At 45.8% G+C, this 27,018-nt stretch overlaps 1 protein-coding gene across 4 annotated transcripts in view; it reads left to right on the plus strand.

Moving 5' to 3' along the window:
* Window positions 1-27,018, plus strand: part of IGSF21 (immunoglobin superfamily member 21) — a 549,248-nt gene that overhangs the window by 459,723 nt on the left and 62,507 nt on the right. For all 4 annotated transcript variants that reach the window (XM_073570290.1, XM_073570289.1, XM_073570291.1 and 1 more), the window contains one exon: window positions 10,299-10,770. In XM_073570290.1, the coding sequence (XP_073426391.1) occupies window positions 10,299-10,770 (472 nt within the window). The remainder of the gene's footprint in view (window positions 1-10,298; window positions 10,771-27,018) is intronic.

Here is a 27,018-nt window from a genome sequence, read left to right on the forward strand (position 1 = left end):
ATCATCCATTCACTCTGGTCTATGCAGCAGACTATCGCACCCATCATCCATTCACTCTGGTCTATGCAGCAGACTATCGCACCCATCATCCATTCATTGTCGTATACGGTGCAGACTATCGCACCCATCATTTATTCACTCTGGTCTATGCAGCAGACTATCGCACCCATCATTTAGTCACTCTGGTCTATGCAGCAGACTATCGCACCCATCATCCATTCACTCTGGTCTATGCAGCAGACTATCGCACCCATCATCCATTCATTGTCGTATACGGTGCAGACTATCGCACCCATCATTTATTCACTCTGGTCTATGCAGCAGACTATCGCACCCATCATTTAGTCACTCTGGTCTATGCAGCAGACTATCGCACCCATCATCCATTCTCTCTGGTCTATGCAGCAGACTATCGCACCCATCATTTATTCACTCTGGTCTATGCAGCAGACTATCGCACCCATCATCCATTCTCTCTGGTCTATGCAGCAGACTATCGCACCCATCATCCATTCACTCTGGTCTATGCAGCAGACTATCACACCCATCATCCATTCACTCTGGTCTATGCCACAGACTATCGCACCCATCATCCATTCATTGTCGTATACGGTGCAGACTATCGCACCCATCATTTATTCACTCTGGTCTATGCAGCAGACTATCGCACCCATCATTTAGTCACTCTGGTCTATGCAGCAGACTATCGCACCCATCATCCATTCTCTCTGGTCTATGCAGCAGACTATCACACCCATCATCCATTCACTCTGGTCTATGCAGCAGACTATCGCACCCATCATCCATTCTCTCTGGTCTATGCAGCAGACTATCGCACCCATCATCCATTCACTCTGGTCTATGCAGCAGACTATCACACCCATCATCCATTCACTCTGGTCTATGCCACAGACTATTGCACCCATCATCCATTCATTGTCGTATACGGTGCAGACTATCGCACCCATCATTTATTCACTCTGGTCTATGCAGCAGACTATCGCACCCATCATTTATTCACTCTGGTCTATGCAGCAGACTATCACACCCATCATCCATTCACTCTGGTCTATGCAGCAGACTATTGCACCCATCATCCATTCACTCTTGTCTATGCAGCAGACTATCGCACCCATCATCCATTCACTCTGGTCTATGCAGCAGACTATCGCACCCATCATCCTTGCATTGCTCTCTTCCTCGAGTCGCCTCTTGTTGCTCCTGTCAGTGGAGATTTCCTCCTCTGCTCCGCGCTTGTTGTGATGAGTTTTTTCACAAAGTCGACACTTCTAGATAAAACGAGAGCGTAGAAATGAGCAAACATCATTACGCCTTCTTGTTCCGTCCGCTCGTTGCCTTTCACGGCGGTGACAATCCCGGCAGCCGCCTCCTATTGACAGAATCGACCTGCTAAATTAATACATCTTAATGTGCTTTGTAGATTGGTATCGAGCTCGGCGTGGCTGCCTTTATCCTCTCTCCTTTCAGCAGCGGCTCAGGAGCCTTTCCAATCACGGCGTCTCTTGTTTTGTGCTGCTCAGCCGCTCTCCTGCCTATTATTCATCCTCCGAAATGGGAATGCATAATTTGGTCTCTTGCCCCCTCTGCGGCGCGTGCCACGTGACAGATGCACGGTGATGTTAAAGTGCTATTTAGAGAGGGAAAGGAAAAAATAAAAAGCGCCACATTGCCGCCGCCTCTGACTTACGGAGTCATTTAGATAAAAAACTGCTATTCCACGTTAAACGGTATTATTCGTCCGCCATTAAACCCTCCTGAAAGGCGCGTTCTGCGTAATAACACCCATCATTAACGTGCCCATAATAGCACCTTGAGAGCACTCTCCGCAGAGGGAAGAAGGGCTTTCTGCTGTTTAATTGGCTGTATGGTGAGAGATTAACGTGTTTCCATGTACACAATGCACACGCGTGTTATACATTACACCCACCAGGGTCTTAACCTGCGGATCGTTCCCCGATCACCAACGGGATTTCAGACGATAATTCTGCGTGGGATTTGCTATTAGCTTCCAGTTTTCTGGATCTCTGCTTGCTGTCAGGAAATGTATGGACCTTTGTCGCTTTCATCTAGCGCCCATTCTTCACCAGCCATATTGTTCCCAATCTACACTCCGGACGGGAACGCTGCAGCAACCTTCAGGATCTGGAGCGGCAGAGATGTTAATCTGTAGCGTAGGTTGTATCAGACCAGGTAGTCGGTGCAGCCCCTCTAACCCGCTGATTGAGGGGGTGACCTCTAGTGTTCTGCAGGTACAGCGCCACCCCATATATAGTGGCCATGCTTGGTACTGCAGCTGGGGCACAACTGTGTGAACAGGAAAGCTTTGTGTCCGTGGACTTATCGGGTCATCAAACACAAGTTCTATCATAAAATGCTGTTGGAAACGCTCCTTCTTTGGGGATTTTTCGCTTTTTTGATTGAACAGTACCTAGTTTGGGGCATTTTCCATCAGGAGCTTCAGAGAGATGACTCGCTTTTTCTTTTTTTTTTTTCCCCAGCAGAGTTTTTCAAAACATGAACTGAAAAAACACTCAAAATACTGAACAAATGAACATGATAGTGGTTGTACCATAAAATGAACAGGAAGAATCTTTCAAGCGTTCGAGCAACATTTCTGGAAGGAGCTGCCCTGTAAGAATCACTGTGTGCGTAGACCCCGAGGCAAGGGGCGACACGGCGACTCTGGCCATGCATTGCTCCAGTACAACATGCAAAGGACCCCCACAAGCAAGTCGCAGCCCGTCAGGACCAGCTGGAGTTTCTGCCCCAACTGGTCGCAGCATCTTATTCTTATTTATTATGCAGCGATGTAGATTAACCTTTAGCTGAGCGGTAAAGTCACCGTGTCGCCCCTGCCCTAAGATCGGCAGATTGCTGGGGGTCCTGCTGGGGTTTGATATCTCTGGCACACTCTTAATAGGTTATTTTATGAAGGTCCCATTGAGGATTTGTTACAGTTGTATCCAGTGTAGATTATTCTCTACCTCTGGTCACGTAGTTTGTTACATTTTACTTTTATGAGTTCAGCAGATGCTTGGTTTGCTGTTCAATGCTCCATGCTTTACCCTGCAGTAAGGATATACAGGGTGGGCCATTTATATGGATACACCTAAATAAAATGGGAATGTTTGGTGATATCAACTTCCTGTTTGCAGCACATTAGTATATGGGAGGGGGGAAACTTTTCAAGATGAGTGGTGACCATGGCGGCCATTTTGAAGTCTGCCATTTTGGATCCAACTTTATTTTTTCCAATGGGAAGAGGGTCATGTGACACATCAAACTTATTGAGAATTTCACAAGAAAAACAATGGTGTGCTTGGTTTCAATGTAACTTTATTCTTTCATGAGTTATTTACAAGTTTATGACCACTTATAAAATGTGTTCAAAGTGCTGCCCATTGTGTTGGATTGTCAATGCAACCCTCTTCTCCCACTCTTGACACACTGATAGCAACACTGCAGAAGAAATGTTAGTCTAAGGGGGTCAGATTCCTTGTAGGAATGCTCGGAGCTGACACCCATAATGTGGTGGTGCACCATCTTGCTGGAAAAACTCCGGGAACGTGCCATCTTCAGTGCATAAAGAGGGCACCACATCACAATGTAGCAATTTCAGATATCCAGTGGCATTGAGGTTTCCATTGATGAAGAATAGCCCCACTATCTTTGTACCCCATATACCACACCATACCATCAATTATGGGTGTCAGGTCTGAGCATTCCTACATGAACAGTTTCCTAGAAGGTGGATTGGTCGTCGTGGGCCAGTTGAATGGCCACCAAGGTCTCAGATCTGACCCCCTTAGACCCCCTTATCTTTGGGGTCATCTGAAGGCAATTATCTATGCTGTGAAGATACGAGATGTGCAGCATCTGAAACAACGGATACTGGAAGCCTGTGCTAACATTTCTTCTGCGGTGTTGCTATCAGTGTATCAAGAGTGGGAGAAGAGGGTTGCACTGACAATCCACCACAATGGGCAGCACTTTGAGGACATTTTATAAGTGGTCATAAACTTGTAAATAACTCCTGAAAGAATAACGTTAAAACCAAGCACGCCATTGTTTTTCTTGTGAAATTCTCAATAAGTTTGATGTGTCACATAACCCTCTTCCCATTGAAAAAAATAAAGTTGGCTCCAAAATGGCCAACTTTAAAATGGCCGTCATGGTCACCACCCATCTTGAAAAGTTTCCCCCCTCCCATATACTAATGTGCCACAAACAGGAAGTTGATATCACCAACCATTCCCATTTTATTTAGGTGTATCCATATAAATGGCCCACCCAGGTCTAACCTTATAAATGGCCCACCCTGTAGTATCATTTAATGTATGCCCACAAGTTCTGCAGGAATTCAGTATGTGGGAGAAGTATAGATTACAGGGATCAGCGGAGGATCCAGCACACTGTCGGGTGATCACCTGCCCCAGAGGCATTGCTGGGGATATCGGTGGCATTGGCAGTGATGTTGCTAGGCAGCCTCAGTTCACCTCCGTATGTGCCCTCGGCCTGGCTCCGCTCACACCCTCTCTCCGGCTCCGCACGCGCCTGACCCTTGCTTTAGATATTTTAGTCAGTAAACCCTGGACATCTGAGGTCTTCTCATCGCTTGCCCACTAATCCTATAATCTGGAATATGAATTATAGGAATTTCATTTTTTAGATGTTAAAGGTTTCAATTAGTGAAATGCAGCAAGTGGTCCGAGGAATGAGGACGGCGCCCCCTCAAGGAGATGTGAGACCTCATCATCAGCGGTCAGGGTGAAGGTTCAGAGGAAGCAGATGAGTGAGGAGGAGGCGACATTCCTCCATCATGGTGTCTTCTGTGGGAACCTCCGGCTATCACCCATATCAGTAGTGATGGTATATAGTGTATACACCGACTTATAGGATCATGGTAGGAAATCCCTGCGTGCCGTCAGTGAGCGGAGATCCTGGGTACATCTTTTCCTGAAACTTCTCACAGCTGATGGTTTGTTACAGATGCCATTTTTTTTTATCTACTGGCTCCAGGGCACTGATCCATCCAGTGTCTCAACTTTCCTGCCCAGTCTGTATGAGTCTTATTTATTCAGGCTTATGCTGCTGCTTTATACTGCAGCTCTGCTTCTTCAGATTGGCGTCTGCGGAACAACAGCACAACTACAAACTTCCAGTGAAAAAGCAGATTATCAGGAAGCTACTGCACATACCAAGAGGGTGGTGCCAAAGGAGAGAGGCGGAGTCTGTGTATTACATTTAGGGTGTGTGCACACGCTGCGGATTCTGCTGCGGTTCCGCAGCGGATTTGGCCCTGCGGATCCGCAGCAGTTTCTGCTGCGGTGTACAGTACCATTATTCCCTATGGGAAATGGAAACTGCAGTGCAGATGCTGCGGAATTTTCCGTGTGGATTTTCTGCAGTATCTAAACCGCAGAAAGAATTGACATGTCAATTCTTTCTGCGGATTCCGCAGCGGTTTACCATCTCCTCCATTGTGGAGATAGTAAAACCGCAGGATAATCTGCAGATAAACCGCAGTTCTTTTGACCTGCGGATTTATCTGCGGATTTTGAAAATCTGCGCGGATCAATCCGCAGCAGATTCCGCAGCGTGTGCACACAGCCTTAGGAACTGTCTCATCCGAGTCCCCCACTGTTCAAAATGAAGGTGCTGTGGGGGAAATCCGCTTATCACCCTGGATCCCAGATTATTTGGCAGGACAAGACTCAACCGCCATCCTCCCTGCAGATGGAAATGTTGTTTTATATCACAGCCATTCAGAGAAAGTGTGGCTGAAGCCCACCAGAATGTCTCCTCTCGTAGTGGGGACCATCCCTACATGATGTCCTTACTCCCTGGAGGTGGTGTTAATGACACTTCCCCTTTAATGATGACTGTATTCTGAGTGGCTCGTGCATGTCCTATAAGATCTGTTAGGACACGAGGACTGGGCGACCCCCTCCCATTATCATTATTACATATAGAGAGCAACCTATAATAGTGGAACATTTTTGGTGGACTTCCTTTTTAAGAAGATACTCCATTACCGCTGGTCTGACAGCAGTGAGGGGAGACCCCACTAAGGAGCCGGCAGATTCCTCATCTGGAATGTGGGGAATCGATGGAGATTCGTGTCTAACAGACACTTTGGCGCAGATGTCGCTTGTCAAGAATGGCAGACGTGATCTCAACTTAATCAATTGCACTCTGTTACCAAGAGCTGCACGGATCCGACTTCTGCGGAGAGGCAGCACTGACGGCTCATCCTCTGCTCACACCTAAAGCTGCCGGCCTCTGGATGATCACACACATGGATCTGATGTCTGCGGAGAGGCAGCACTGACAGCTCATCTTCTGCTCACACCCAAAGCTGCCAGCCTCTGGGTGATCACACACTTGGATCCAGTATCTGTGGAGAGGCAGCGCTGACAGCTCATCCTCTGCTCACACCCAAAGCTGCCGGCCTCTGGGTGACCAGGGCAGATGATCGCTTCCTGTTCGTCGTATAAGGACCTTCTATGACTCTACAGTCATGGCCAAAAGTTTTGAGAATGACACAAATATTATATTTTCACATGATCTGCTGGCCTCTGGTTTTTATGTGTGTTTGTCAGATGTTTTTATCACATACAGAAATATAATTGCAATCATATTATGAGTAACAAAAGGTTATATTGACAGAATGAGTTAATGCAGCAAGTCAATATTTGCAGTGTTGACCCTTCTTCTTCAGGACCTCAGCAATTCTCCCTGGCATGCTCTCAATCAACTTCTGGATCAAATCCTGACTGATAGCAGTCCATTCTTGCAAAATCAATGCTTTTATTTTGTCTGAATTTGAAGGTTTTTGTTTGTCCACCCGTCTCTTGATGATTGACCACAAGTTCTCAATGGGATTAAGATCTGGGGAGTTTCCAGGCCATGGTCCCAAAAGCTCTATGTTTTGTTCCCTGAGCCATTTAGTTATCACCTTTGCTTTATGGCAAGATGCTCCATCATGTTGAAAAAGGCATTGTTGATCGCCAAACTGCTCTTGGACGGTTGGGAGAAGTTGCTCTTGGAGGACATTCTGGTACCATTCTTTATTCATGGCTGTGTTTTTAGGCAAGACTGAGAGAGAGCCCATTCCCTTGGCTGAGAAGCCACCCCACACATGAATGGTTTCAGGATGCTTGACAGTTGGCATGAGACAAGACTGGTGGTAGCGCTCACCTGGTCTTCTCCGAATAAGCCGTTTTCCAGATGTCCCAAACAATCGAATAGGGGATTCATCAGAGAAAATGACTTTACCCCAGTCCTCAGCAGTCCACTCCCTGTACCTCTTGCAGAATATCAGTCTGTCCATGATGTTTTTCTGGAGAGAAGTGGCTTCTTTGCTGCCCTCCTTGAGACCAGGCCTTGCTCCAAGAGTCTCCGCCTCACAGTGCGTGCAGATGCACTCACACCTGCCTGCTGCCATTCCTGAGCAAGCTCTGCACTGCTGGTAGCCCGATCCCGCAGCTGAAACACTTTTTAGAGACGGTCCTGGCGCTTGCTGGTCTTTCTTGGGCGCCCTGGAGCCTTTTTGGCAACAAGGGAACCTCTCTCCTTGAAGTTCTTGATGATGCGATAGATTGTTGACTGAGGTGCAATCTTTCTAGCTGCGATACTCTTCCCTGTTAGGCCATTTTTGTGCAGTGCAATGATGACTGCACGTGTTTCTTTAGAGATAACCATGGTTAACAGAAGAGAAACAATGATGCCAAGCACCAGCCTCCTTTTAAAGTGTCCAGTGGTGTCATTCTTACTTAATCATGACAGATTGATCTCCAGCCCTGTCCTCATCAACACCCACACCTGTGTTAATGGAGCAGTCACTGAAACGATGTTAGCTGGTCCTTTTAAGGCAGGGCTGCAATGATGTTGAAATGTGTTTTGGGGGATAAAGTTAATTTTCTAGGCAAATATTGACTTTGCAAGTAATTGCTGTTAAGCTGATCACTCTTTATAACATTCTGGAGTATATGCAAATTGCCATTAGAAAAAATGAAGCAGTAGACTTTGTAAAAATTAATATTTGTGTCATTCTCTAAACTTTTGGCCATGACTGTAGTTTCCAGTACTTTTTGCTGATTTCTGACCATTTGCAGGGCTCTGATTTCTGTCGGTGAAAAGACTCATCTGGTGTTTCTATTCAGAGGCTGAAAGCCCCGTCCTCCCTCCTGACGGATTTCACAGACCCCATTCCTACTGCTTTTGGGGTCTTATCCTAAACTGTAGTTCATTGGAGTAAAGATGAAAGATACTAAAGACAGAAATGGAATGGAATGTCCCCCGGCCGCCTGTACATAGTGACTTCTGACTTTCAGGCTCCATATCTCACCTTCCATTTCTGCTTCGCACCTGAGACTTCCATCATTTTATAGACAATCATCTTTTCTATCTCATCCATAAATATGACTTGCCGCTATTTAGCATATGATTAGTTATGCAGATTCTCGTCATGTCACTGCATTGTTACTGTTTTGAATTTTTACTTTGTTAATCCACCTTTGTCTTTCACCACGGCCTGAATCTTTCTGGGCTGCTCTCGATCAGATTCAAGCATGTCTCCACCAATTTCTGATCCCAGGTCTCTTCTGTACGTTCCCCATGTTGGTGCACACTGGTCGCCTCACTTGGGTCTGCATAAAGCTTGTTCTTCATCTCTCCTCACAAGCATTGGATTGGGTTGAGTTCTGGGGACTGTGGGGACCATCCAGCACCTCTACTCCATTGTCATTGAACCATTTCTTCGTCAATCTCGCCGTATGCTTCATGTTGTTGCCCTTCTGGAACACTATGTCTTCCTTTTCATACCCATAGTACTCGAGTGTACGAAGTAACTCATCTTGTAGGACACTCACATATAGATCATTGAAACCACCATCGATCCTGACCAACGTCTTTGATTGTTAAACAACCCCATATCGCCAGGCTTCCTACAATGAACGTGACAGATCCTTCAATTTCTCCATCCGTCAGACTCTTTTTCCTTTTCTTTTAGACCCATTTGCACCCATCAGAGCCATAATTTCCAATCTTCTATTGTCCATTTTTTGTACTTTCTTGCAAACTCGAGCCAGCGTTTGTTATGATGATATTGACGTTGAGGCGTCTTCACCTTTTTCTGGGCCACCATTCCAGTCTTGCGTAATGTACATTACACGGTGCTTGTATGTCTGTGATCGCACTGTTATGAAGCTTACGTGCCTCCTCCACTGTTATGTTTGTCGCTCCAGAATTGACTTCTGAATGGATGGACAGGCTTCTTTTCCTATTCTTCCAGCTGTCATGTCTCTCACATGAAGCAGTTTGGAAATTGTCTTGGCGGAGAGACGGCTATCGATGAGCTGGATGATGCCGTTTCTCTTCGTAAATCTTGTTCATGGCTGCTCCTCAATATGAACCACTGACCTTTCACTTGGGAATCATCCTAATTACACATGCAGCTAATAGGGAATGTGAGGACAGGTTGTAATTTGTAGTATTCAGGAAGAAAAAGATTATTCCACCATCAGGAGCAAAACAGTAGCAATGCTGTGACATGACGAGAATCTGCATAACTAATCATCTGCTAATAGCTGCAAGTCATATTAATGGATGAGACAGAAAAGATGATTGTCTATAAAATGATGGAAGTCTCACGTGCGAAGCAGAAATAGGTGCGATATGGAGCCTGAAAGTCAGAAGGTGACAACATTGTGACCCTTCTACTCCCCTGAGTATTTAGCCGTAATCTGCCCCAGTTCTGTTCTGCTGCGCGGCCCCTGCTTGTCCACCTTCCCCACTTTTCTCACCACCTTATAAAACTGACAAGTGTGAGTAAAGTTTGCAAATAAAGAAAGAAAATACGACGTGCACCAAAACATGCAACTTCTCTGCCACAAACAGGTACAAATCTGTGAGAAGACGAAGTAGTGATGAGGAAGGAGGAAAGTAACCACACAAACATCTGTATCTGGGCGACTGACCACCAGTACGGCCACCGAGAAGGGTTGTCAGTGTCTCCTAGGTTTCTGAACAGTACATTTTACGGTTTGTAACCGGGATTATATTGGGGGCTCCACTTCTCTGTGGCCCCAAACTTGTCAAGTTTTTAGGACTTGTTTATTAGCTCAAAAGAAACTCCTAGACCTCTGCTCTCATTGAAAGATTGCCATATTAGTTATCTCCCAGCTTTCCCTGAACCGGGCATGACTGTAGATCTGCAGATAATTAGGTAGGAATCCAAGAGACTTCTCAGTGTCATGTTGTGCTTTATCTTCCAGGTGTATTTCAAGAGGGACGGCGAGCTGATCGAGGTCATCCCCATGATGGATCCCCCGGCCGCTGCAGCTGGACTTATGAACACCCGGGAATCAAGGAACCTTCTGAACAGAGACATGGACGATACTAAAATGCAAAAGTCCCTTTTACTGTTGGACACTGAGGAACGAGGATCTAACACTTTCACAGAAAACCCATTCCGGCCCCGCACGTCTGACCAAGGACCTATGTCAAGCCCTGTGACGGAGGCCATTCCAGAAACAGTGGTCAGCTTGGAGTTCCCCCGCTGGGTCCACAGTACAGATCCCACGTATTTCTTCCACCAAATGCATCTTCCAATGAGCGACGGGACGGTGGAGGTGCGAGCCATGCTCACCTGGACCCTAAACCCTCAGGTTGACAACGAGGCCCTGTTTAGCTGTGAGGTGAAGCACCCGGCCCTCACGATGCCCATGCAGGCCGAAGTTACGTTAGGTAAGACCAACTTTGATTTTGGTTTAAATTGCATTTTTAAGGTCCATTGTTTTCCTCATCTTGGCGTTACAAAGGTGTGCACCCTGCTGAGGTGATCCGTACACACCATGTAGAGGGAGATGAGGACAGGCCTGTATATGACATGTCATCTTCTGGCCTAAATAATATGCCAACACTGCTGTCATAGCCTGAGCAAGGGCACGGCTTCTTAGGGGCCCCATCACAGCAGCTTGATTTATTTTGTCGCCTTTGTTGTCCCTGGCTGCACATTTCTTTAAGGTGGAATTAATTGTATCATTGTAAAAAAATGTAAAAAAAATGTACCGCTATATCGTCCATTATATTGTCCCTATTGTGATGATGTTTCTATATAGCGGGAGCGTGTAGCTGCTCTCTACAGTGATGATGTCTCTATACACTGCATGCAGAAATGTTAGGCAAGTTGTATTTGAGAGGATTCTTTTTATTATTGAACAACAACTAGGTTCTCAATCAACCCAAAAGACTCATAAATATCAAAGCTTAATATTTTTGGAAGTTGGAGTGGGTTTTTTGTTAGATTTGGCTATCTTAGGAGGATATCTGTTTTTTCAGGTAACTATTACTGTGCAGAATTATTAGGCAACTTAATAAAAACCAAATATACACCCATCTCACTTGTTTATTTTCACCAGGTAAACCAATAGAGCAACACAAAATTTAGAAATAAACATTTCTGACATTCAAAAACAAAAAAAAAAGTCAGTGATCAATACAGCCACATTTCTTTATGAGGAAATGGTTGAGGATGTAAAAGTGGCTGGGACCCTAGGAGGTAGCGACCATGCTATTTTAGAATTATGGATAACTAGAGGAGGAAGACCTGTGAAGACTCAGATGTCAAGGTTAGATTTCAGAAAGGCAGATTTTAAGAGATTCAGAAAGAGAATTGGAGGGATCCAATGGCTGGATATCCTTAAAGACAAAAATGTCCAGGAAGGATGGGAAATCTTGAAAAATGAAATTCTCAAAGCACAATTATTAACAATTCCGAAAAGAGGGAAGAATAGGTAGCATTTAAGGAAACCAGGATGGATGAACACAGAACTTAAGCACATGCTAAAAAGGAATAAAGAAATGTTTATAAAATGGAAAGAGGGAGGCATATCTAAAGAAGAATATAATGCTGTCTGCAGAACCTGCAGGGCACAAATCAGATTATCTAAAGCTGACAATGAATTGAGGCTTGCAAGAGACGTCAAAAGCAATAATTAAAGGATTTTGGGGATATGTGAAAAGTAAAAGAAAAGTCAAAGATGCTATAGGATTTTTACAGGACGAAAATGATGAAATGGTAAGACAGGATGTTGAGAAGGCCGAACTTTTAAATTCCTATTTTGCATCTATTTTCTCTCAGAAAGGAAATGTAATATCAACTGTTCTTCACTGTCCTATTAAGGGAATAGAAGAATCCAGGATATCTATAAAGAGAAAGATAGTGAGGAAACACTTGGCTAACCTAAATGAATTCAAGTCTCCAGGTTCAGATGAATTACACCCCAGAGTACTGAAGGAGATAGCAGAAGACATTTTTGAACCCCTCTCCATAATCTTTGAAAATTCTTGGAGAACAGGAGAAGTCCCAGAAGACTGGAGGAGAGCAAATATTGTTCTTATCTTCAAAAAGGGGAAGAAGGTGGACCCAGGCAACTATAGGCCGGTGAGTCTGACTTCTATACCAGGAAAGATCTTTGAACAAATTATTAAACAACATGTATGTCAGTACCTGGATAAGAATGAAGTGAATCAACTGAGTCAGCATGGGTTTGTAACTAATAAGTCATGTCAGACTAACTTAATTTCCTTCTATGATGGAATCACTGATTGGGTGGATCAGGGAAATGCTGTAGATATACTATATCTTGACTTCAGCAAAGCATTTGACAAAGTATCTCACACAATCCTTATTGAAAAAATGACTAGGTATGGAATGGACAAGGCAACTGTTAGGTGGATTCATAACTGGCTTAGTGATCGGACCCAAAGAGTGGTCGTAAATAGCTGCACATCCAGTTGGAAGAATGTCTCAACTGGAGTACCACAGGGCTCTGTCCTTGGCCCTGTATTGTTCAACATCTTTATCAATGATTTAGATGAAGGAATTGAGGGTAAACTGATTAAATTTGCTGATTACACAAAGCTAGGAGGGATAGCTAATACTAGAGAAGAGAGAGAATTCAAAAAGATATAAATAAACTGGAGCAGTGGGCAGCAACTAACAGAATGGTTTTTAACAGGGAAAAATGCAAAGTACTACATCTGGGCAATAAAAATGAAAAAGCATATACAGAATGGGAGGAATAGGGCTAAGCAACAGCTCATGTGAAAAAGACTTGGGTATACTAATAGATCACAGACTGAATATGAGTCAACAGTGTGATGCAGCAGCAAAAAAAGGCAAATGCAATTCTAGGATGTATTAACAGAAGCATACATCTAGATCACGTGAAGTCATTATTGCCCTCTACTCCTCTTTGGTCAGACCTCATCTGGAATACTGTATCCAGTTTTGGCGCCACATTTTAAAAAAGACATCAACAAACTGGAGCAAGTTCAGGAAAGAGCAACCAGAATGGTGACCGGTCTGCAAATCCTGTCTTATGATGAAAGGTTGCATGATTTGGGAATGTTTAGCTTGCAAAAGAGAAGACTGAGAGGAGACTTAATAGCTGTCTACAAATATCTCAAGGGCTGTCGCATTGTAGAAGGATCATCTTTATTCTCGTTTGCACAAGGAAAGACTAGAAGCAATGGGATGAAACTGAATGGGAGGAGACACAGATTAGATATTAGAAATAACTTTTTGACAGGGTGATCAATGAGTGGAACAGGCTGTCACGAGAAGTGGTGAGTTCTCCTTCAATGGAAGTCTTCAAACAGAGGCTGGACAGACATCTGGGATGATTTAGCGAATCCTGCTTTGAGCAGGGGGTTGAACCAGATGGCCCAGGAGGTCCTGTCCAACTCTACAATTCTATGATTCTATGACACTCAAAAGACTTTTTCCATAGATTCTGTCAGTTACTTGATCTGTTTACTATCAACATTGCGTGCAGCAGCCACCAAAGCCTCCCTGACACTGTTCCGAGAGGTGTACTGTTTTCCCTCCTTGTATATATCTCACATTTTATGAGGGACCACAGGTTCTCTATGGGGTTTAGATCAGGAGAACAAGGAGGCCATTTCATTATTTTTTTCTTCTTTTAGACCTTTACTGGCCAGCCACGCTGTGGAGTATTTGGATGCATGTGATGGAGCATTGTCCTGCATGAAAATCATGTTTTTCTTGAATGATACCGACTTCTTCCTGTACCACTGCTTGAAGAAGGTGTTTTCCAGAAACTGGCAGTAGCTCTGGGAGTTGAGCTTCACTCCATCCTCAATCCGAAAAGGTCCCACAAGTTCATCTTTGATGATACCAGCCCATACCAGTACCCTATCTCCACCTTGCTGGCGTCTGAGTCAGAGTGGAGCTCTCTGCCCTTTACTGATCCAGCCTCATGCCTATCCATCTGGCCCATGAAGAGTCACTCTCATTTCATCAGTCCATAGAACCTTAGAAAAATCAGTCTTAAGATATTTCTTGGCCCAGTCTTGACGTTTTATCTTATGTTTTTTGTTCAAAGGTGGTCGTTTTTCAGCCTTCCTTACCTTGGCCATGTCCCTGAGTATGGCACACCTTGTGCTTTTTGATACTCCAGTAACGTTGCAGCTCTGAAATATGGCAAAACTGGTGGCAAATGGCCTCTTGGCAGCTTCACGCTTGATTTTCCTCCATTCATGGGCAGTTATTTTGCGCCTTTTTTATCAACACGCTTCTTGTGACCCTGTTGGCTATTTGCCATGAAACGCTTGATTGTTCGGTGATCACGCTTCAAAAGTTTGGCAATTTCGAGACTGCTGCATCCCTCTGCAAGACATCTCACAATTTTTGACTTTTCAGAGTCCGTCAAATCTTTCCTCAGACCCATTTTGCCAAAGGAAAGGAAGTTGCCCAATAATTAAGCACACCTTATATAGGGTTTTTATGTCATTAGACCACACCCCTCCTCATTACAGAGATGCAAATCACCTGATTTACATAATTGGCAGTTGGCTTTCAAGCCTATATAGCTTGGAGTAGGACAACATGTATAAAAAGGAGAATGATGTGATCAAAATACTTATTTGCCTAATAATTCTGCACACAGTGTATACCGGGAGCGTGCGATTGCCCCTATAGTTACGACATCACTATATACCAAGATTGTGCAGCTGTCCTTATAGTGATGACGTCTCTATATCCAGGGAGCGTATGGCTGCCCCTATAGTGATGATGTCTCTATATACTAGGAGCGTGCGACTGCCACTAAAGTGATAACGTCTCTATATACCAGGATCGTGCGGCTGTCCCTATAGTGGTGACTTCTGTATATCCCAGGAGCGTGTGGCTGCCTCTATAGTGGTAATGTCTCTATATACTGGGAGCGTGCGGCTGCCCCCTATAGTGATGATGTCTCTATATACTAGGAGAATGCGGTTGCCCCTATAGTAGTGACGTCTCTATATACTGGGAGCGTGCGGCTGCCCCCTATAGTGATGATGTCTCTATAGACCAGGAGCATGCGGCTGCTCCTTTATTGGTGACCTCTCTATATACTAGGTGCATGCGGCTTCCATTATAGTGGTGACGTTTCTATATACCGGAAGCAAGCGGCTGCCCCTATGGTGGTGACGTCTCTATAGACCATGAGCATGCGGCTGCTCCTTTATTGGTGACCTCTCTATATACTAGGTGCATGCGGCTTCCATTATAGTGGTGACGTTTCTATATACCGGAAGCAAGCGGCTGCCCCTATGGTGGTGACGTCTCTATATACCAGGAACGTGCGGCTACCCCCTACAGTGATGAAATCCCTGTACACTGGAAGTGTGTGTGGCTGCCCCCTACAGTGATGACATCTCTATAGACAAGGAGCGTGCGGCTGCCCCTTTAGTGGTGACGTCCCTATATACCGGAAGCAAGCGGCTACCTCTATGGTGGTGACGTCTCTATATACCAGGAGCGTGCAGCTGCCCCCTACAGTGATGACATCTCTATAGACCAGGAACTTGCGGCTGCCCCCTACAGTGATGACATCTCTATATACCGGAAGCGTGCGGCTGCCCCCTAAAGTGATGACATCTCTATAGACCAGGAGCGTGCGGCTTCCCCTATAGTGGTGACATATCTATAGACCAGGAGCGTGCGGCTGTCCTTATTGTGGTGACATCTCTATAGACCAGGAGCGTGCGGTTGCCCCCTATAGTGGTGACGTCTGTATATACTAAGAGCGTACGGCTGTCCCTATATAATATTCAGCAGGACCCTTCATTCTAGTGACTTTTCGGATCCCAGTGGACAGACCCTCCTTCCGGCTGACTTCTCAGTGTCAGACTATAGATAAATGTTGCCGTTCATATTGCAGATTTTACTGCATTTAGTTTCAGCGACTTTGGGAAATGTCACCTATAAATGGGAGAAGCTGTACACCTTGTAATATTCTCATAAAACGGCCAGAAACGATGGGTGCACGATGTACAAATGTCACCATGTCACACTGTCCTCCAGTGTCGTCCTTCTCCGCTTTAGATTTATAAAATGCAGATTTCATTTCACCTTTTAGAGGGTTTTTTTTTTTTACAATTTACTTTACCTTTGGGGGAGATGACGGCACATTATATAGTACATGGCCTGTCCGTATAATCTCCCTGTTCTACTGAAGAGATGCCTTATTTATAATACAGGAAGAATAGATATTTTTGTATCATGTCCGTCAGTAGATAGAAAAATATTCCATGTAAGAGTTCTCAGTGGTTGATACATTTAATGGCCGATTACAGCTTTTGAGACTCCTCAGGTCCCTGCTGCCTGGTGAAGAGACCCGAGGAGCCAAGAAAGCTGTAATCGTACTATCTCTTCAGTTCTCCATTAAAAGTTATCACCCACTGAGGATACTAACATTTTTTAATTTTTTTCAGATTTATAATGGGATGGACCCCTGACGAGCCACTTGTATCGGGGTACAGGATAATGTCAATGATACTCGGGGTAGAGGATAATGACACTGACACTTGGGGTACAGGATAATGACGCCAACACTTGTGGTACGGGATAGTATCACTGACACTTGGGGTATAGGATATTGACGCTGACACTTGGTATATGAGATAAAGAGACTGACACTCGGGATACAGGATAATGACAATGACACTCAGGGTACAGAATAATGACACTGACACTCTGGGGACGGGACAATGACGCTGGCACTCGGGGTACTGGACAATGATGCTGACAATCGGGGTACAGGATGATGACGCTAACACTCGGAGTACGGGACAATGACGCTTACACTCGGGGTATGGGACGATGACACTCGGGGTACGGGACAGTGACGCTGACAGTCGGGATACGAGAGGATGATGCTGACACTCGGAGTATGGAATGATGACGATGACACTCGGAGTATGGAATGATGACGATGACACTCGGAGTATGGAATGATGACGCTGACACTCGGAGTATGGAATGATGACGATGACACTCGGGGTACGGGACAATGACACTGACAGTCGGGATACGGGAGGATGATGCTAACACATGGCGTATGGGATGCTTACATTCGGTATGAGACGGTACAGGATGACGACGCTGATACTCGGTACGGCATGACAACGCTGATACTCAGGGTACGGTATGATGACGCTGACACTCGGGGTACGGGATGATGGTGCTGACACTCGGGGTACGGGACGCTGATGCTGATACTCAGGGTACGGCATGATGACACTCCAGATACGGGACGATGGCACTCGGGGTATGGGACGATGACGCTGACACTCGGGGTACGGGAAGCTTACACTCAGTACGGGACGATGACGCTGACACTCTGGGTACCAGGGCGATGGCTCTGACACTCGGGGTATGGGACAATGATGCTGACACTCGGGGTTCATGATGTTGACACTCGGGATATGGGACGCTGACACTCGGGGCACGGGATGATGATGCTAACAGTCGGGGTACCGGGGCAATGACGCTGACACTCGAGGTACGGGACGATGACGCTGACACTCGAGGTACTGGGGCGATGACACTGACACTCGGGGTACGGGACGATGACGCTGACACTCGAGGTACTGGGGCGATGACACTGACACTCGGGGTGCGGGACGATGACGCTGACACTCAGGTCTATGACTCACTGGTAACATATAATTGCTTGCTTGCTCGGCATTACGGCACTGCAGTAAGGTGAGACTATTTCTGAGGATGGACAGTTGGATTCTATTTTCACCTTCTCCATTTCCATTAATTTTGCGCAGATTGTAATATATTAATATCGGAGGCTCCTGAAGCGGCGGATAATGAGAATTAGGTGACGCATTGTTATCATATTGAGAGTAAATCTATAACTGGCGGAGAGTGAGCGATGATTATTCCTTGTAATTGTAACATTTAATGCGTGTCAGGCGGCCGGGACGTGTGGACAGACAATGAGTGCCGCCATTACAGAGTAACCTTTAGAAATCTGCTATTAAATGACAAGATAGCAATGAACTCTCAATTAGTTGGTGCTGGGGATGAGGCCTGCGCGGTGGAGACGCCGCCATCTCTCCTGCCAGCCGCCGCTCACATATCAGGATACACATGTAATCTACAGACTGGAACATTGGCCTTAATCATTCCCCTTCATTATGTGTTTTTATGAGACTGGCTCACTTTACGGCACTGCTGTCCGTGTCCTTCCGATGACACCCACAAATGTACTGGCGGTTTTATATCCTCGCAGATGTGCTCGGATAACACTGAGCAGCGCCAGGATCAGAGTTATGACCATGTGGAGATGATCTCCTGAAATGCAGCCACATCCCAAAGGAGCAAATCTGCTCCGATACATTGTAATAAGTGATCAGCACAGGAGAGAGTTGTGCAGCTGATGTGGTGAGCTCACAGAGCATTGTGTAGACCGATACATTGTAAGAAGCGATCAGCACAGGAGAGAGTTGTGCGGCTGATGTGTTGAGCTCATAGAGCATTGTGTAGACTGATACATTGTAATAAGTGATCAGCACAGCAGAGAGTTGTGCGGCTGAGGTGTTGAGCTCACAGAGCATTGTGTAGACTGATGCATTGTAATAAGTGATCAGCACAGGAGAGAGTTGTGCGGCTGATGTGTTGAGCTCACAGAGCATTGTGTAGACCGATACATTGTAAGAAGCGATCAGCACAGGAGAGAGTTGTGCGGCTGATGTGTTGAGCTCACAGAGCATTGTGTAGACCGATACATTGTAAGAAACGATCAGCACAGGAGAGAGTTGTGCAGCTGATGTGGTGAGCTCAGGCCTGTTTCACACTTACGTTTTTTCTGTCAGTTGCAATCCGTGAAAAAGGCGGAGAATGGATCCGTGTCCGTTGAGATACTAACGAGTGCCACCGGACAGTTGTTTTAACGGATCCGCTGTAGTCTGCATTTTAAAGGAATCGCAGCCTGGGGAAAAAGAGAGAGAGATGCCCCGGAACGGCATTTCATAGTTAAAATGCTTCCCGGCGTGAAGCTTCCGGGCATGCACACAGCTAAATAGCGGACCGTCAAAGCAAAAAAAGTTGCAGTGTCCGTCCCATCCGCCTGGGAGACGCTGAAATCTTGGCAGATCCGTCAAAAAACGGGTGGGATGCCACTAATGTAAGTCTATGGGGGAAAAAACAGATCCGCCCCTTTTTTGCAAAAATTGGCGGATTTTGACTGACATCAAAAAGCGGAAGTGTGAAACAGGCCTCACAGAGCATTGTGTAGACTGATACATTGTAACAAGCGATCAGCACAGGAGAGAGTTGTGCAGCTGATGTATTCCGCTCACAGAGCATTGTGTAGACTGATACCCTATGGGGACAGGAGGGATTTCTGCTGCTGGTTTGGCTGGCAGATGTTGGAGCGGATAGCTGATATGAATGTGGACAGTGATGAATCCCACATTAGGCTTCAGCCTGTACTTGGCTGTTCGGTTTGTTCGCTCCCTCCATAGCTCCCAGCACTACAGCTTTTTACCAAATGGTCATTGCTCTCAGTAGTCACTGTCCAGGGTGCTGAATCCAGGGCGGCCGCAGCCTCCTCTGTGAGCAGGGCCCCACCATGCAGTGAGGTTGCATTAGGTAATGATGCATCTTTATGGTTCCTGAGAGCGCTGGCATCTCTTCCTCCCGGCCGTCCTTGATAGAAATTTCCCGATTGTAACGAGGTTTGTATGCAGATGAGGCCGCGCTCTCGCCTCCGTTTACAAACCATTAAGGTTAATGCGCTTCTTGTTTAAAGAAAGAGGAATTAATAGAGTGCACTCCAGAAATGCGGCGGTGCCGTCCCACCAGCATCTCCAGCCGCAGAGCGCTACGACTGCAGACCCGGACTGTGCGGACCGCCATAGAACTCAATTACCAGCAAGCATTTCCCAGCACTGTCCTTCCAGTGACTCATGGACATTGCCCCTTTTGAACATACAGCCATGACCCAAATTGTTGACACCCTGGAAATTATTCCAGAAAATAAAGTATGTCTCCCAGAACATTATTACAATTCCGCATGTTTTGTTATACTCAGGTATATTTCCTTTGTGTGTGTTGGAACAACACATAAAACTGAGAAAAAAAAAAAAGGCAAATTGAACAGAATTTCACAAAAAAAACCAAAATTAGTTGGACAATATTGTGGCACCCTCAGCTTAATATTTGGCTGCACCCTTTGGAATAAATATCTGCAATCAATCCTTTCCTATAATCATCCACAAGCTTCTTACTCCTCTCAGCTGGAATTTTAAACGACTCTTCTTACAATCTGCTTCCGGTCTCTCGTATGTGAAGGCGCCTTCTCTCCACAGGTGATCAATGGGTTTTAGATCCGGACTCATTGCTGCCACTCAGACCTCTCCGACGCTTTGATTTCATCCATTTCTGGTGGCTTCTTTAAGTATGTTTGGGGTCATTGTCCTACTGGAAGACCCATGACCTAGGACGCGAACCCAGTATTCTGACCCTGGGCACTACATTACCACCCAAAATCCTTTGATAATCTTCAGATTTCATGATGCCTTGTCCACACTCAAAGTGCCCAGTGCCATATGCAGCAAAACAACCCCAAAACATCTCTCACCCTCCACCATATTTGACTGTAGGTAGTGTTCTTTTCTATGTAAGCCTTATTCCGTTTTCAATAAACAGTAGAATGATGTGTTTTGCCAAAAAGCTCTATCTTGGTCTCATGTGTCCACAAGACACTTTCCCAGAAGGATTTTGACTTGCGTACATCTTGGCAAACTGTAGTCTATCTCTTTTCTGTGTCAGCAGTGGGGTCCTCCTGGGTCTCCTGCCATAACGCTTCATTTCTTTTTTTTAAGTGGACAGATAGCTCGCTCCAACACTGATGCACCCTGAGCCTGCAGGACAGCTTGAATTTCCTGATTGGGGCTTATTCACCATCTAGACTATCCCGAGCTACAACCTTTCATCAATTATTCTCTGCCATCATGTGGAAGAAAATTAGCTACAGTGCCATGGGTTGTAAACTTCTTGATTATGTAGCGCACCGTGAACAAATTAAGATCTCTGGAGATGGACTCGTAACCTTGAGATTGTTGATATTGTTCACCAATTTTGGTTCTCAAGTCCTCAGACAGTTCTCTTCAACTCTTTCTGTTCTCCATGCTTTACGTGACACACAATGCAAAGATTGAGGCAACGTCTTGCCTTGTCATCTGGTTTCAGGTGTGATTTTCACATTGACCACACCTGTTACTTGCCACAGGTGAGTGTGAATGAGCATCACATGCTTGAAACAAAGTTTTTAACCCACAATTTTGGAAAGGTGCCAACAATTTCATCCCTCCCAGTTTTGGGGTTTTGTGTGAAATTATGTCCAATTTGACTTTTTTTCTCTTCTCTGTTTTTTTTTTTTTTTTGTGGTTAAAAACGCACAAAGGAAATAAACCTGTGTAGAACAAAATGTGAGAGATTGCAATAATTTTCTGGGAGAAATACTTCATTTTCTACAACAATTTCAAGGGTTCCAACACTTTCGTCAATGACTGTACTTGCTACTAATAGGGTGTGCAAACCATTGGTACAACCTGTGTGGCCTCCCAGGGGCCCAGGACGTCAGGGGCCACTACAGCAGCTCCTGTTACAGACACATAAAGGGCTGCATTAGTGAGAGTTATTGGCTGCTGGAGCCCGGATCTTCTTCTTGCACACATCTTCTGTTTTGTTTACCTCCAACTTCAAATGACTGTATGCAGCATATTCCCAGATGCTCGGTCAGTGTTTTGGGGTCCCTACATGCTTGTAATTGAGGGGGAGACCTTCATATGATACCAGTGATGCTACTGTTAGGATAGCGGCCGCCTAATCAGTTATCTCTCTGTGCACTATAGTGTAAAGCATGGTGTTGTAAAGTGACTGAGGCGGAGGTAAGGTGAGGGATTAGACACATGGCACATCAGATTGTATCACACATCATGGGATTAGATACACGGCTCAGCAGACCGTATCAGACAGGAGAGGATTAGATACACAGCTCAGCAGACAGTATCTCACATAATGGGATTAAATACATAGCTCAGCAGTCAGTATCACACAAGAGAGGATTAGATACACAGCTCAGCAGACTGTATCACAAAAATGTATTTAGATACACAGCTCAGCAAGCAGAATCACACAGGAGAGGATTAGATACACAGCTCACCAGACTGTATCACAAAAATGTAATTAGATACACAGCTCAGCAAGCAGAATCACACAGGAGAGGATTAGATACACAGCTCAGCAGACGGTATTACACAGGACAGGATTAAATACACGGCTCAGCAGACAGTATCACACAGGATAGGATTAGATACACGGCTCAGACAGTATCACACAGGAGAGGATTAGATACATGGCTCAGCAGACGGTATCACACAGGATAGGATTAGATACACGGCTCAGCAGTCAGTATCACACAGGATAGGATTAAATATACGGCTCAGCAGACAGTATCACACAGGATAGGATTAGATACACGGCTCAGTAGACAGTATCACACAGGATAAGATTAGATACACAGCTCAGCAGACAGTATCACACTGGATGGGATTAGATACACGGCTCATCGGGCAGTATCACACAGGAGAGGATTATATACATGGCTCAGCAGTCAGTATCACACAGGATAGGATTAGATACACGGCTCAGTATTCAGTTACACGGCTCAGTAGTCAGTATCACACAGGATAGGATTAGATACACAGCTCAGCAGACATTATCACACAGGATAGGATTAGATACACGGCTCAGCAGACAGTATCACACATGATAGGATTAGATACATGGCTCAGTATCACACAGGAGAGGATTAGATACATTGTTCAGCAGACAGTATCACATAGGATTAGATACACGGCTCAGCAGACAGTATCACACAGGAGATTATTAGATACACGGCTCAGTAGATGGTATCACACAGGAGAGGATTAGATGCACAGCTCAGCAGATGGTATCACACAGGAGAGGATTAGATACATGGCTCAGTATCACACAGGAGAGGATTAGATACATTGATCAGCAGACAGTATCACACAGGATAGGATTAGATACACGGCTCAGACAGTATCACACAGGAGAGGATTAGATACACGGCTCAGCAGTCAGTATCACATAGGATAAGATTAGATACACGGCTCAGCAGACAGTATCACACAGGAGAGGATTAGATACACGGCTCAGCAGTCAGTATCACAGGATAGGATTAGATACATGGCTCAGCAGACAGTATCACACAGGAGAGGATTAGATACACAGCTCAGTAATCAGTATCACACAGGATAGGATTAGATACACGGCTCAGCAGTCAGTATCACACAGGATAGGATTAGATACATGGCTCAGCAGACAGTATCACGCAGGAGAGGATTAGATACACAGCTCAGCAGACAGTATCACACAGGATAGGATTAGATACACGGCTCAGCAGTCAGTATCACAGGATAGGATTAGATACATGGCTCAGCAGACAGTATCACACAGGAGAGGATTAGATACACGCTCAGCAGGCAGTATCACACAGAATAGGATTAGATACACGACTCAGCAGTCAGTATCACGCAGGAGAGGATTAGATACACGGCTCAGCAGACAGTATCACACAGGAGAGGATTAGATACACGGCTCAGCAGTCAGTATCACACAGGAGAGGATTAGATACATGGCTCAGCAGACAGTATCACACAGGAGAGGATTAGATATACAGTTCAGCAGACAGTATCACACAGGATAGGATTAGATACACGGCTCAGCAGTCAGTATCACACAGGATAGGATTAGCTACACGGCTCGGCAGTCAGTATCACACAGGATAGGATTAGATACACGGCTCGGCAGACAGTATCACACAGGAGAGGATTAGATACACGGCTCAGCAGTCAGTATCACACAGGAGAGGATTAGATACACGGCTCGGCAGACAGTATCACACAGGATAGGATTAGATACACGGCTCAGCAGTCAGTATCACACAGGATAGGATTAGATACACGGCTCGGCAGACAGTATCACACAGGAGAGGATTAGATACACGGCTCAGCAGTCAGTATCACACAGGAGAGGATTAGATACACGGCTCAGCAGACAGTGTCACACAGGAGAGGATTAGATACGCAGCTCAGTAGACTGTATCACGTACTGTTGGCTTAAATACATCGGCTTAACAAAACAGTATTTCATGGTGTGAGAAGTGAAGTGACATTAATTCTTTGGCTTTGATTCATCATTTCCATTTTTATTAAATGACTTTTCTTTCATTTTTTGTTGCCATTTTTGCAGCTACTGTAATTTCTATTACATGGAGCACAAGTTTTGATGCCCTCGTTCCTGAGCTGTAGGGCCACATACACACGTGTGAGTATTTGGTGAGTTTTTTACATTAGTATTTGTAAGCCAAAGCCAGGAGTAGGTGAAAAAAACTCAAAAGTGGTGCCGTGTTTCTATTCCATTTTTCCTCTGGCTGTTCCTCTCCTGGTTTTGACTTACAAATCGTGAGGTAAAAATCTCACCAAATACTCATCGTGTGTATTTGGCCTAAGATGTCGCAGATTGGTCTCCGCAGCACAAGAATTACTCGGGATCTTCTCCTGTCCACCAGACGCTGCAGATAAGGAAAACGGCGCCATAATGGCCGCAAAACCGCGAGTCTTTACAGAAGGGTCAGCGCTGAATCGGGGCCTGTGTGTTTCACTTTCTCGTCATTTTGCTCCGAGTCCGATTTTACCTGCACTGACACATTGTAACAGAACCATCAGGACAGAGCCGCGTTCACACCTGCGTTGCTTTTAGATGATCCGGATAGTGTCGGCCGACAATTGACGCCTGGATTAACCCATTATAGGCCGAGCATTCTACGGATGCATTGCTAAGTGATGACAGGGATCCGTCATGGCTGTAATTAGCCGCTCTGGCGAGACGTCCTGTCACCATGTCCCGGGAGTCGCCTGTAATCCTCCGCTCTACGGAAGCTCCTGTGAATATCAGAAGGAGCCGTCGCTTTGCGCTGTCACCGCTCCGCTTTCTTCCATCCGACTCATCCGCAGACAGGCACTTAATTGGCGGAGTTAGTGTGCGCCCGTCTCCCGGACAGATAGTTGCGCCTTTCTACCTGCAGACAGCTTGACGCTGAGCCTCCCGCTGATCTGAATGCATGCAGACATTATTTAGGGCAGAAAACTCCCAATCCCATTTCCTGACACGCTGTCATTATCCAAGAGCTCGGGGGGCGGCTGACGGTTTCGGGATGTGCAGAGGTCAGGCCTCGCTTTCTTCTTTCAGGAGGATAAATCGGCATCTGGAGGTGACACAAGGACATCTGCCATCAGGAAGGTGACGCTTTGCCCCTCGCTGCCGCCACCGCCTTCCAACAGACACAAATAATTCATCAGCGCAGTTAGGCAGCTGAACACGGCCATGTTTGATGAAATATTTAAGGCTTCTCTTTAGCAAGGAAGGGTCTGTTTAACAAAATGACGGCGCGTGATTTGTGAAGGGGAGAACACAAAGGCCACTCGCTCTGCGAAGCCAAAGGAGCCGCTAGAAAAGATGTCCAGCCGTGGTGAGCAAGATGAGGAGTGAAGGGAGAGGAGCACATCAGTGCCGGATGGTGACAGCGGGGGGCTCGCCGTCCACCCTAAGGGCCCCTTCACACATAGCGACTCACCAGCGATCCCGACAACGATATCAACTTGTCAGGATCGCTGGTGTGTCGCTATGTGATCGCTGGTGAGCTGTCTGACAGGTGAGCTGCTGACGATCACAGAACCAAGGTCACCGCCAAGGACGGCTCCAGGAATAACCCAGCGGGTATACACTGGAGGAACTAGCAGCCCCAGCAAGTCCTGCCATAAGCCATGTACTCCGCCTGGTCTAGTGGGCGCCATGAGCCTGGTATGTAGGCAGGAGGTGTAAAATCTCCAACAGCGCCCCCTACTATCACGGGTCTTTTAAGAGTATTGCTCTTCTCATATTGGGCCCCAAGATTATAGGGCCCAGGTGCAACTGCAACCTGTGCCCCGATGATGACAATGTAGTTCCAGCGCGGCAGCCATATTGTTCCACACGACATGTAGAGACCGTGTCATGGCACGATTCCCGCCCTGACATTGGATCCCGTGCCCCGAACTAATGGCGTCAGGTCGATGAACATGGTCAGACCGGGAATTGCTGCCGTCACACGGATCATAGAATATAGGTGTGTGAATAAGCCCCAGGTTGTAGCCCCAGAAGCCTCTGTCAGGGCATGCTGGGAGTTATAGTTTGGCCCCAGCACTGCTGTAGCTTCTGTGTAGTTTTCTGGGTCTCATTGACCTGGTTGATTTTGGATATTTCGCAGCTCCAGGATCAGCAGACGTCCTTGACCTTTTTTTCCATGTTGGCCATCGGCCTGCTGGTATTTGTAGTTCCACTGTGGGACGTTCCCCTATGCTGACGTTTTCTGGCTGGCGTTCGTGTATACTGCTCAACAGTGGGATACAATACTGATATTTACAAGTTGTGTGCAGGAATTTCATCAAAGCCTCGTCCTAAATTACCATATATATTTTCTACAAACTGATGTGTAAGGAGACAAAGAGGCCATGTCCGCGCCAGTGATCGAAGAGGTGGTGACTGCTTCCATTCAA

This window comes from Dendrobates tinctorius, unplaced genomic scaffold (assembly GCF_039654945.1).
Source record: "Dendrobates tinctorius isolate UK_male_01 unplaced genomic scaffold, ASM3965494v1 ptg000028l, whole genome shotgun sequence".
Lineage (NCBI taxonomy): Eukaryota > Metazoa > Chordata > Amphibia > Anura > Dendrobatidae > Dendrobates > Dendrobates tinctorius.